General features: G+C 42.7%; 1 protein-coding gene across 2 annotated transcripts in view; it reads left to right on the top strand.

Annotated features, from left to right (window-relative positions):
- LOC129774724 (neuroligin-2) overlaps positions 1–13,801 on the top strand; it is a 217,404-nt gene that overhangs the window by 64,035 nt on the left and 139,568 nt on the right. For both annotated transcript variants that reach the window (XM_055778637.1, XM_055778638.1), the window contains exon 3: positions 7,458–8,997. In XM_055778637.1, the coding sequence (XP_055634612.1) occupies positions 8,768–8,997 (230 nt within the window). In that variant the 5' untranslated portion in view covers positions 7,458–8,767. The remainder of the gene's footprint in view (positions 1–7,457; positions 8,998–13,801) is intronic.

The raw sequence follows: 13,801 nt of genomic DNA, 5'->3' as shown, positions 1-13,801 counted from the left end.
TTGTTTCCATGTTTACTGCACAACATTGCGAAGCGGTTGCGTGCGGGTTCATGAAAAGAGATCAACTGGCAGCCGGGGATGGCCCAATAAATTGCTGACGCATTATGTTTCCAGCACTAGCGAGCACGAAGATAGTGGTATTCATCACCCGAAACCAGAATGATGAGAGAAAACCCTTTTAGCGCGCGCCCGGAACGATCTCCCAAAGTGGCACTTTGTGCTGTCTTGTTGATTCCCCACCAGATTATGCGAAGCGTGTGTTCTAGTAGCGGTGCTGACGGGGTGATGGTTATACCATCACCATCATCGCCAGGTAGCTCAGCAGCAACGATGGAGCTAATTTGGAGGGGCGCAGTAAGTTTGTACTAATTAAATCAAGAAAGTTTTCCCTTCGGGCTGCAACTTTGTACCTTCAGTGCGAAATAGCAGCAGTAAAGCGGATAGAATTTTTTTCGCTTCGAACCTAAGGATAGCGGTAGAATGACGCAATGGATATAATGCATCGTACCAACTTCTCCCCGAGACAAAGATAGATAGTGTTTAAGGAACTAATTTCATTGACAGCAAACTGCGATTAACCTGTACGAGCGTCGTCTTTAGACGAAGTGATACTGCACATCGATAGACACCAGCGCATACTTTTCGACGCACACTGCCGTATGTAAAAGGTTAACCCGACTTTGGTGAATAATTGATCAAATGTTGCTAGCTGAGTATCATCGCACCTTTGTTGCTGCAGTGGATGTGGGACATCTTTGTTTTTCCATGATTTTTAATGGTGTTCATTGAAAATGAACCTTAACCCGGAAACCTTTCGCCAGACGTTCTATTTCTGAAAAATCCAGTTTATTTAAATATGTTTTCGGCAAAACCGGCCACCAATAACGATACACAGAAACATACTTGAAATCTGGAATCTGGGAAATATCTGATAATAATTAACATATCATTCATTCGGTAATCGGTAGTCATTCGGATCGGATGTATTTATTCATAGCTCCTGCGGTGGTTAGAACGAAAACGTCCATCATCGTTCTTTCATAAGTCGAAGTGGTTTCTTTTCTTTCGCATCAGACTGTGTTAGAACAATTGAGTTGGTGAATTGAGTTAGCCAGTGGTGCGTTCCGTACACGAAAGCGAAAACGCGCCCCGACTGCGTGCACCGGACCACAGCCGTGAATAAATCAACGAGAGGAGAATTTATTCCACAGCGAGCGCTGTCATCTTTTGTTCGTGCATCGGCATTGATTGCCCGTTCGACACCAATACACTGACGATAGTGTGGAGAGCGTGGTCAGCGGAAGCAGTCATTGAATCATACGCACTGTGTGCAAATTTAGGTATAGTCATAAAAAATTAATTATAAGATAGTTTTTTTTTTCATTATTTTTATTTCATTATTATTTTCTATATATTATATACAAAAATCATAATTAGAATTAAAGTTCCACGTAATGGCAGAGGGTGGTGGGGAGTCTCCTTATATGGAGATCTCCGACATGGAAACAAGTGATTCCCTCTTATGTATGAAAAAGGAAACAGGAAGAGCACTCAAACGCGATAACTCTTCCGGGGACGAGTCAACTCACCCTACTAAGCCCCCCTCGAAAAAACTCGCAAGTCTCCCTCCCCAACTTTCCGATTCTCCCACTCTCCCTCCCCAGCCCTCCAATACTCCCACTCTCCCACCCCCTTCCTCGGTTTCGCTTCCTCCTTCTGATATTACTGTTACAACTCAATCCTCGTCCTCGTCTTCTCCCTCTGTTGTCTCCGCTCCACGTATCAGAGTCTATCCAGAAGATGCACCTGGAACTGGCCCGTGGGTTGTTTTCTTCCGGCCAAAACCAAATGGAAAAGGCCTTAACGTGATTCAGATCATGAAAGATCTGACCAGATACACTTCCGTAGAAGAAATTTTCAAGGTCAGACCGAACAAATTACGAGTTGTCGTGTCTGAACGGAAGGATGCAAACGAGATTGTTGCTGATAAGCATTTCATCCTCGAATATCGCGTATGGATTCCCTCCAATGACGTAGAAATCGGGGGGGTGATAACTAAAACGGGTCTGACGTGCGAAAAAAATAGAAGTGAAGGAGTTGGCAAGTTCAAGAAGCTCCCTTCGGCGGAAGTCATAATCTTGGACTGTCGCCAACTCGGTAAAGTCTCCCAAGAAAAGGAAATAACAAAATTCACGCCGTCCGACTCGTTTAGAGTAACTTTTGCTGGTTCCGCTTTCCCGGACTACGTTATGGTGGACACATTGAGGCTACCGGTGCGACTCTTCGTGCTAAAGCCCATGACTTGCCAAAAATGCAAGTCAGTCGGCCACACTTCAGCTTATTGTGGCAACAAGGAGCGCTGTGCAACTTGCGGAGAGCAACATGTGGGCGAATCTTGCAGTGCGACTAAGCATAAGTGTCCATATTGTGGGGGGACTCCACATGTGCTCTCAGCTTGTGAAACTTACAAGAGTCGCTGGGAGAAACAGAAGCGCTCTTTAAAGGAACGCTCGAAGCGCACTTATGCGGAAATTTTGAAGGGCGCTTCTCCACTGGCCCAACAACAACAATCAATATCGACACACAATACCTTTTCCACGTTGCCAGTTGACGAAATGGAAGCGGACACAGCTAGCGGGGACACACCGTGTATTTTCAAAGGGAATCCCCGGCGCAAAAATGTGACCACTCCCAAATTTCAAGAACAAGTCCCCCCGGTGAAAACCCCTGTTAGCTTGCCTAAAAAATCGAGTGCAGCGGACAAGCCAAATCAGGTTCCTCCTGGCTTCCGTGGGAATAGTTCACCTTCGAACGACCCAGCACTCGAGGGGACATCAAAAACCCAAACTGTCCCTATTTGTCCGTCCAGCTCAACTTCCCAATCGGGATTTATAAAGTTGACTGACCTTGTGGATCAAATCTTCAAGTGTTTTAATGTTTCCGACTCCATCAGAACCATTGTCATCTCAATGCTTCCAGTATTAAAGACAATTCTGCAACAATTGATGCAAACATGGCCCCTCCTTGCAATGATTATCTCTCTTGATGTCTAATTCAAATAGAGAGGTCGGAGATATCACTGTTTTACAGTGGAATTGTCGTAGTCTTATACCTAAATTGGATACGTTCAAATTTTTAATTCATAACTTCAACTGTGATGTTTTTGCTCTGTCCGAAACTTGGCTCTCTTCTCAAAATGATCTCTCTTTCCACGATTTTAATATTATACGCTTGGACCGTGATGACAGATACGGAGGGGTGCTATTGGGGATCAATAAGTGCCACTCATTTTTTCGAATTGACCTTCCACCTATTGGAGGGATCGAAGCTGTTGCTTGTCATGCAAACATCAGAGGCAAAGACCTCTGTATTGTCAGCTTGTATTGGCCTCCGAGAGCTGCGGTTTGCCGCAAGCAACTTGCTGACATGTGCTCACTCCTTCCTGAGCCACGATTGATCTTGGGAGACTTCAACTCTCACGGAACTGCCTGGGGGTAACAGTACGATGACAATCGTTCATTGTTGATATATGACCTTTGTAACAGCTTCAATATGACCGTTTTAAACACTGGGGAAACAACACGTGTACCTAAACCTCCTGCTAAACCAAGTGCTCTTGACCTCTCGCTTTGCTCGAATTCACTATCGTTAGATTGCAAGTGGAATGTAATCCAGGACCCCAACGGTAGTGATCACTTGCCAATCACAATTTCCATCACCATTGGGTCGAATTCTTCTGAATCTTTAAACATGGCATATGACCTCACAAGACACATTGACTGGAAAAAATATGCGGACGCGATTGCTCTAACCATCAATTCCAGAGATGGTTTGCCTCCATTGGAGGAGTATAACTTCATTTCTCGTTTGATATATGACAGCGCGGTTCGCGCTCAAACGAAACCCATCCCAGGCTCCACTATTCGTCGAAGGCCTCCCAATCCATGGTGGGATAGCCAATGTTCCAAGCTTTATCAGGATAAATCGAATGCATTTAAAGCTTTTCGGAAACGTGGAACCCCTGAAAATTTTCAAACGTATTTAGCCCTTGAGAATCAGTTCAAAAATTTGATCAAAGGGAAAAAACGTGCTTATTGGCGAAATTTCGTGGGAGGTTTATCACGAGAAACATCAATGAAAAAATTATGGAAAGTGGCTCGAAACATGAGAAATCGCTCTTCATCGAATGAAAGCGAGGAATATTCAATCGATGGATTTTTAATTTTGCACGGAAGGTTTGTCCTGATTCCGCACCTGTGCAAAAAGTTGATCGAGGTATACCACAAGATAGGTGCGATCTTGACTCCGAGTTTTCGATGGTAGAATTCTCTCTTGCTCTCCTTTCTTGTAACAATTCTGCTCCGGGATCGGATAGAATTAAGTTCAACTTGCTGAAAAACCTCCCTGATGTGGCGAAACATCGCTTGTTGAATTTATTCAATCAGTTTCTGGAGCATAATATTGTTCCAGATGATTGGAGACAAGTACGAGTTATAGCTATTCAAAAACCCGGAAAACCCGCGTCCGACTTCAATTCGTACCGCCCAATAGCAATGCTGTCTTGTATAAGGAAATTGTTGGAGAAAATGATCTTGTTTCGCCTTGATCGATGGGTTGAAACGAATGGCCTACTCTCAGATACACAATATGGGTTCCGCAGGGGCAAGGGGACGAATGATTGTCTTGCGTTGCTTTCTTCAGAAATTCAAATGGCTTACGCCGAAAAAAAACAAATGGCTTCAGTATTCTTGGACATAAAGGGGGCCTTCGATTCTGTTTCAATAGAGGTTTTGTCGGACAAATTACACTCTCGGGGTCTGCCGCCTCTATTAAATAATATGTTATATAACTTGCTTTGTGAGAAACATTTGAACTTTTCTCAGGGAGATTCGGCAGTAAGTCGGTTCTCTTACATGGGCCTCCCCCAAGGCTCATGTTTAAGCCCCCTTTTGTACAACTTCTATGTAAGCGACATCGACAATTGCCTTACACAAAATTGCAGCCTAAGACAACTTGCAGATGATGGAGTGGTGTCTGTCGTAGGATCAAACGAATCCGACCTGCAAGGACCCTTACAAGATACTTTGAACAATTTTTCAACCTGGGCCATTGGGCTAGGGATCGAATTCTCCACGGAGAAAACAGAGATGGTGGTTTTTTCTAGGAAGCATAGACCAGCAAAACCAAAGCTTCAACTTTTGGGTAAACCGATCACTCATGCTATGTCATTCAAGTATCTTGGGGTCTGGTTCGACTCCAAATGTACTTGGGGGGCCCATATTAGGTATCTGAGTAAAAAATGCCAACAAAGAATAAACTTTCTCCGTACAATTACCGGCACCTGGTGGGGAGCCCATCCCGAAGATCTTATAATGTTGTATCGAACAACTATTCTCTCAGTGATGGAGTATGGCAGTTTCTGTTTTCAATCAGCTGCCAAAACACACCTCATTAAACTCAAGCGAATTCAGTATCTTTGTCTCTGTATTGCGTTGGGATGTATGCCCTCAACGCATACCATTAGTCTCGAGGTTTTGGCAGGCCTACTCCCACTAAAAGATCGCTTCAATTTATTATCTCTTCGGTTCTTCATCCGGTGTAAGGTCATGAACCCATTGGTGATCGGAAATTTTGAGCAGCTGATCGAGCTAAATTTTCACACCGGATTCATGAGTTCATATCATGAATTCATCTCCATGCAGGTTGATCCTTCTTCGTATATCCCCAACCGTGTTTGTTTCCCTGACTACATCAATTCCTCTGTGCATTTTGATCTGTCCATGAAGCAAGATATCCATGGATATTCAGATTACCAACGATCGAGGATCGCTCCAACGATCTTCGATGAAAAATATAGGGGTATCAATTGTGATAATATGTACGTTACTGATGGGTCCACTATAAATGAGTCCACAGGATTTGGAGTGTTCAACGAATTTTTTAGCACCTCACACAGTCTTCAGAATCCTTGCTCAGTGTATATTGCTGAATTGGCAGCAATTCATTGGGCGCTGGACAGCGTCGCCTCACGACCTGTTGAACACTATTACATTGTAACGGATAGTCTTAGCTCTGTCGAAGCTATCCGTTCAGTGAGGCCGGAAAAGCACTCGCCGTACTTCCTTGAGAGAATACGGAAAATTTTGAGTGCTTTATCCAGACGCTGTTATGTCATTACCTTTGTCTGGGTCCTTTCTCATTGCTCAATTCCGGGTAATGAGAGGGCTGACTCATTAGCAAAGGTAGGTGCAATTGAAGGCGATATTTATCAGCGTCAAATCGCCTTCAATGAATTTTATTCTTTAGTCCGTAAAAATACCATCGCTAACTGGCAACGCAAGTGGAATGAAGATGAATTGGGCCGTTGGTTTCACTCGATTATCCCTAAGGTTAGCCTCAATCCGTGGTTCAAAAGTCTGGAATTGAGTCGGGACTTTATTCGCACCTTCTCCCGACTCATGTCCAATCACTGTTCTTTAGATGCACTACTCTTTCGTTTCAATCTTGCCAGCAGCAATCTCTGTGTTCGTGGCCAAGGTTATCGCGACATCGAGCACGTTGTTTGGTCGTGCGAGGTGTATCTTGTCGCCAGATCGAATTTAGAAAACTCCCTTCGGGCCCGAGGAAGACAGCCCAATGTACCGGTGAGAGATGTGTTGGCTCGGTTAGACCTTGATTACATGTCCCATATATATGTTTTCCTTAAAGCTATTGATCTTCGTGTGTGATTGTCCCTATGTCCTTATACCCTCCTTTCCTTCCTTTGCGGGTAATTCGTCCCCTTGCTATAAATAGTAGAATAAGTTGAAATGTAAAAACACAATAGATATACGAACAGATTTAAGAATTGAGTGTTCATCAACATTGTTACAGTTTCCTTATACCCCATCCTTCTCCTAAAAATATGTCACCCTTCTAAACACGAGTACACCGCGAGTAATCGGTTTTCCACCTTACTAACCATAGATGTAAGAAAATTGTTTTTATATATAGTTTTAAAATTATATTTAAGAATTCGGCTCCTTTGAACTTAAGTAACTGAGCCTGTAAAAATAAACGAATTAATAAAAAAAAAAAAAAAACATATCATACCAGACTTTTGATAACAGAGTTTCTGAAATAATTTTGTCAGATTGTGTAAGATCCAATGACTTCAAAACCCATTCAATAAAGGCCCATGTACGAAGGCTTCATTCCGAAACGTTGTTCATCTGGTAAGATATATCGAAACATGACACTATATTAAACAGTCTCTGCTTTCCTTCCTTCAATCCAAGGATCGAAGGGAGGAAATTATTTCTTCTTAGTGTGTAAGGAACACTCAATTTTCCACTAGCAAACAAGTCAAATCAATTTGACACGATTCACTTTTCCTCGAACGAAGATCCACCCACTCTCCAACAGCATCATCTAATTGTGTATGTCTCTCTCTCTCTCTCTCATTCGTTTCATTCCAGCCATCCAATTAACACTCAACATTCTCCATGAACACTTGTTGAGCAGACGCTATCCCAGTCAACTTTAGCCGGCCCGGCCAGTGATAGCAAGCAGTCAGCGTCAAGTGCTGCATCTAGAGTGTCAACTGTTCCCTCACCGAGTCCACCACGTTCCCTTGGTCATCCATGTACTAGCAGATAATAAACGTCATTCGTTATTAAGTTCCATATAACTGCAGCTCACAGTTAAGCAAACACCTGATCCGGCAAAACACCCTTGCAAAAGCCTAGAGACGGACGCTTGTTAGCAATCGAAGCTTTGTACGGAAGTGTACACATCATACACTCAGGTTCTCAATCTTGTTTATGGCAGTAATAAATGACCCCACGTTTCGCTTGTATCGCTGCCCGGACTTAGCACGGATGTTCTCCAGAGAGCGACCCGTAGTTGTAGATCTTCCGTGTCCGGATTCTTTATTGGCAGTCGTTAAGAAAAAGACATAAATAGTGAAGCTTTCTTTTCCACTATCCCACTCTGTCTCCCTCTTCATCACGGCGGAGGCGAGCATTATCGTCGTTGGAATCCAATAATGAAGTGGAATTGGTCCGGGGGGACAACCTGACTTGTGCAAGACGAGCATCGTCTGCACAGAACTGCGCGCTCGCGACCAATCCTGAACGCCTCGTCCTCACCGAAAAGCTCACAATGGGTTAAATTCCTGGAAGTGGGCCATCAGATCGGTACAAGCGGAATGCAATCTAGGAAGCGGCAGAGCGATGTACACTGACAGTCGTTATTTCGCAATCATGTGCCATCCATCCGATGATTTTTTGCACCCCAAGAGCACTCAACTCGCCTCGGTGTGGGTGGTCAAACGCAGGAGAGGTTGTTAGCAGGCGGGAAAAAGACAAACAGACCAACGATTGTTTGTAAATGCGAGTAGTGAGGGAAATAATTTTTAAAAACACTTCAACGATTTTGTGATAAGAAAATGGGAGAGAAGGAATCTTTCCTCGGTTTGATTCGCTAATGGAATCGAAAGCTCCCTCCAAAGTTCCGGAGAAGGATGTAAAATTAAAACCAACAATCGGAATTTATCGGACGATTTAATCTGAGAAACATTGCAAGAAACTGTCGGACTTTGTGGTGTACTTACGAAAAGAGTTCAAACAAGAATCAGAAGACCGTTTATCGGACAGTAATCTACGGTAGGAGGACAAAAATGTGAACGAAGTGAAACATCAAAAGATTAGTGTCCAGATGATTATCCTCCTTTGAGACAAACGACAGCCCGTTTCCAGAGATAGAGATACAGCTGAACAGGCCGAAAATGTTTGTCAAGTTCCAGTATTTCTGTATCATTTACTTCCTGCTGGTGCGGCATCTCAACGGTTCCACGATGGATCTGTACAAAAACTCGCGGCTCAGCCAGCGAATCGTGCAGACCCGTTACGGCAGGCTGCAGGGCCTAATACTGCCGCTGGAGAGCTACAAATTCCTCAAACCCATCGAAGCGTTCCTGGGTGTTCCGTACGCCACACCGCCAACCAAAATGAATAGGTGAGTTAGCATATAACTCCATGGACTTCAATTCATTTTTTTCCCGTTGTCTTTGTCCGAGATTACATCCTGTCAGATGAACTTTACTCAAACTGCGAAGTTTTGCCGGAAAACCATTTTTCAAAACTTTGCAGACTGAATGTTGAAAAGTCAGCTTTTTGCAGCGGGGGCCTAAACTGTTGGGAGCCTCTCAAATACTTTGGCATAGCCGTTGTCTTCTATTCTCGAGTGCAGAAAATCGTATCATCCCCACCCGCTTGTGGAGGCCTCCAAGGGATTGCGGCGGATGGAAAAAGTTTCTCGTGAGAAAATAAAAGTTTTGCAAACTGACACCGGCATGTGGCATCGGAAAAATATTAAAACAACTTTTAGCTCGGCAGTACTTCAATTCCATTTGGTATCGAATGATTTCGGATTGTGTCAAGTATTTAGGTGGGGTATACTTGGGATAGATCAGGTGGCGCTCGCAGAAAAAACGAATGCAGTCACTCTGTAAACCGAATTGAGGTCGAATCTCGCTGACGCTGAAAATGCTGAAAGTTTCCAACCGAAACCAACGTCTAAGTCGGGAGATTAAAGAAAATAAAACTTTTGTCTACGCTAGCCCATTATTTATGTCTGTCATCTTGATAGTCGGAATGTTTGAAATCTTCTCCATTTTTATAACCCTTATCGACACGATTGTTGAATCAGCAAATACGTCTAGTCGAAGGGTAACTTTGGAATGGTGCTAATGATATTCTGTTGGTTCTCGTTAAGTTTATGGGCGAACTGTTACGCGAGCTGGTTTTATCGATCGTTAACATGGCTGTGAAAAGCCATAGTTAACATGCACATTTGGATCTTGACTTTGTGGCTTCCATAGCCGAGTGGTAACACAATAAGTTCGCCGTTCAATCCAAATCAATTACACTAATTTTCCAAAGTTCAGAGTCAGTAATATGGCTTGAATCATTTTTGAAACATTAACACGAGGTTTACGAACGGTTCTTATATACCTATGTCTACGAACACGCGTCATTTTGACGCAACACACATATACAGCCATTTCATGCCAAACTGATATAGTGTTTCTCAGAATTTCATGAAAAGTGATGGTTTTGTATCTTATCGCAAAATATTAGACCCGAATTCTTTCGTTAGGGTGAATATTTCCGTTTAAGGGTGGGCCGAAAAATCATTTTCTCCTATTTTTTCCAAAAATGACTTTTTTCAAAAATTCATAACTTTTGAACTTGTAGACCGATTTACATTTGCAAAAAATTGGATTTTGTTCTCGTGATCATTGATTGTATTTGATTTTTATAGTTTACATGGTCTCGGGACCGAGGGCGCTATATTTGTTTGGTTCCCGGTATAAAGCGGTGCAGAAAACGACTGCAACAGAAACGACCACTCAGAAAAAGTGTTGTAGGCTTGAAATACTGTGGCGCGGTATTGTATTTCAAAACAAAAAAATTACCGGGCAAACGTAACGCTCCGGATAGACGTATGCCGTCCGACGCTCCCTAAAGCTAAGTCGGACATTGCTAAAGGATCGTATCCTTTGTTTCAAACTAACCGGGCAATCAGTGGATCCCAGGTTTGCGTGAGAGACACCGCCACTTCCCACGGCGGGTCGGCGGTGGACTGGGATCATGTCATCTTGGCGGCTTGGGACACCTCGATTCTTTATGCTAAATGAGGACTTCGTCTCCTCTCAATTCGTCAATTCTCATTTTGAATTAATATTTATGAACATGCGGTTAGAGGGAACGAAACAAACAACAGGGTGGTGAGAGCTCGATGTAATCAGCCCTATTCTGTATTCCAACTGATTTCCATTTCGTTTGAAACTGTTATTTCGTTTAAGTAATAATTTCGCATTCCCTATTTCGAACGTTTTACCCATTTAAAGTTCGAAGAGAAACAGATCGAACAAAATGCAAAAATAACTCGAACGGAATACAGAATGGAATTTTATCAAGTTGTTCGAAATATTTCGAATCGATCGAAATACGGAATAGGGGTGATTGTTATGTGTATGTGACTATTCGACTAGGCCGGGACAACGTCATTCTACGATGTTTTGAGCTGTGCTAAAAGTTCACGACGTTTACGCAAAGGTAGAGGGCGAACGACTGCGATTCCTACGAAGAATACATTCTTTTTCGAGACGCTATCATGAGCAACGCCGTCACAGCTTTTGTCAAAACGCAATGCATTTTCAAGAATTACAGCACGTTTGTTCAAACAGAAAATGATGTCTTTAATCAGCTTTACTACAACATTACACGCATCCGATCCCACACGTTGTTGGATGTATTCGTCTGAAAGGCAAAAGCGAGGATTACCTCATACACCCGTTTTTAGTTTGGTTAGTTGACAGAATACGCCATTAAGAAATCAATAGTGTAGTTTCCTCGGGAGTCCCAGATCCGTCCGACTCAAGTTCAACCGAGTTGTGCAAATGTGTCAATCTTGCCATGTGATTAGTCATGAACGACATTAGGTGTTCCATTTATATGAAGCGAAAACGAAAAAAGATTTTCAGGTGTAACAAACACGTTTTTAAAACAAAAACTATAAGAGAAAATTAGCTGTCCCGTATCAAATTTGTGTTCTGACTATAATTTCATATCATGGATACAGTTTTGACTGAAATGCGAGGTTGTCAAGAAAAATATTTATGTTAGACTATGTCTTTTAAGTATTGAAAGTAATCGAGTAATAATTTTAATTTTTGCATATCTTTAGCGTTTCACCTTTTACATTTTTTACATACATTTATTTAAGAAAATTAATGAATCGTTTCTTTTTATTTCCGTTGGCGGTCAACGTCTGTAGCACTGCATTCCACAGTATATTACAGATCCCATATTCGTGTGATCCTCATAAAAGAAAAGGCCGTTATCATACTCGGGAAGATACGCCATGAAATGTTTGTTTGCACTGATATTTCTGAGTAAAAAAGAAAGTGACAAAAGTTTGAGGAAAAATAATCCAATCCAGTGCTTTAATCCATTTATAATAATTTATTTGCATTGTTCAAAGAAATTTATAACATCTGTAGTTAAAACAACAGTCATTCATTAAAAATGCGTATTAAGCATAGTCAACAACTAAAATGACGCGACAAAAATTAAGAACGGTTTTCAAATTCATGGTAAAAAAATAAAAACAAGAAAATTCATACCGTGAAAAACTTCTAGGATTAGCACTTGGTCGTGTAACCTTACCCATCGCTTCACGCACCCAGATTCCACCAGCTTCTGGCACGTGGTGACAGGGATGACGTTCCCACAAGCTCGGATCCTATCCCACAGTTGCTGCTTATTCTTCGACTTCTCCATGTACACCGACTTTTTAACGATCTCCCATAGGTTCTCTATAGGGTTCAGATCCGGTGACTGCGCTGTCCACTCCATGACGTCGAGTTTGTTATCCTGGAACCACTTTTCGATGGTCTTGGCGGTGTGTTTTCGGTCGTTATCCTGCATGAACTGCCATTTCAGGGGCATCTCCCACTCGGCGTGAGGAGCATAACATCCCTTAGGGTTTGGGCGTAGAGGTACTGATCCATGTTCTTATCCACCCAGTACAGGGGCCCAACCCTGTACCAGAAGTAACACCCTTACACCATAATGTCGCCTCCTTCATGTTTGAATGTCTTCGTAGCATACTGTGCCATGTAAGCGCAGCCTATTGGACGATGGACCCAAGTTTTTTCATCCGAGCCGATTAGGTTTACCTTCGTCTCATCCGACCACAGTATATTTCGCCGCTGCTTTTCCCAACTTTTCCGGGGCGATCCAATCGAAGTGGTCTTTCATGAACTTCAGCCGCGCCTTCAGATGCTTTGGCGTCAGCATCGGGGCCTTCCGGTGGCTTTTACCGCCTAGCCCCTGCTCCACCAGCCGCCACTGAACTGTTCGGGAACTCACGGACAAGTTCAGTTCGTCCCAGATCTTTTTCGATGCCTTGAATGGATCTTTCTTGGAGGCTCGCTTCATGGCAGAGTCATCCTTCGCGGTCGTTTTGCTCGGGTGTCCAGTCGCATACTTCTTGTTGACATAATAAATACATACCTGGATCCGAAAAATACAAAATACCACCGAGAAACAATCAATTTTCTCAAAAAATCAGTCGAAACAACCCTCAAAATAGCCGAAATGAGGAACTGGTCCTAAATTTTGTCACGTCATTTTAGCTGTCATTTTTATAAAAACGTCTATGTTTTCAGTCACCGTGCTTGGTGAACAACTAATGTGAATTACTTCATGGAACTTACCGTAGCACTCTATTGCTTCTGTGTTAGGGTCTTCGATTTTCTTGCAGCACCGACCACAGATATGCAACTTCATCGCTATGTGCCACAATAATTTGTTCTTGTATCTTGCTTGTGAAAATTGGGGAAGCTTGAGGAATTGAGAGGATTGAGGTCTTTTTCAATGTCATGGTCACGGTACTACTGAAAAGTCTATCAACTGTATTGGCAGCTTGTCAAATCTGGCCAAAACTTCACCGAGCCTTAATAATTTGTGACGAGAACCTTGGTTTTGCATCCAGAGCTGTAAATCACTTGCCAAATCAAGAACTTCCTGGCGAATTTATCAGCGAAAACGAACTTATATTTGCTGAGGACTCTATGATTCAAGCCATGATCATCATTATTCAGGTCACAGTATCACTTCAACTAGCAGACGGCAGTCGTTCGCAATGCTAATGTCAGACAAAACTGTTTTACTATACAAAAGACGAATGGAAAACAGATATCGCAAAAAGTGATGTAATTTTGTTGATTAGAGGCACCGCGTCGATTTTC

This window comes from Toxorhynchites rutilus, chromosome 3 (assembly GCF_029784135.1).
Source record: "Toxorhynchites rutilus septentrionalis strain SRP chromosome 3, ASM2978413v1, whole genome shotgun sequence".
Taxonomy (NCBI): Eukaryota; Metazoa; Arthropoda; class Insecta; order Diptera; family Culicidae; genus Toxorhynchites; species Toxorhynchites rutilus.
This window is presented reverse-complemented; position numbering and strand designations above follow the sequence as displayed.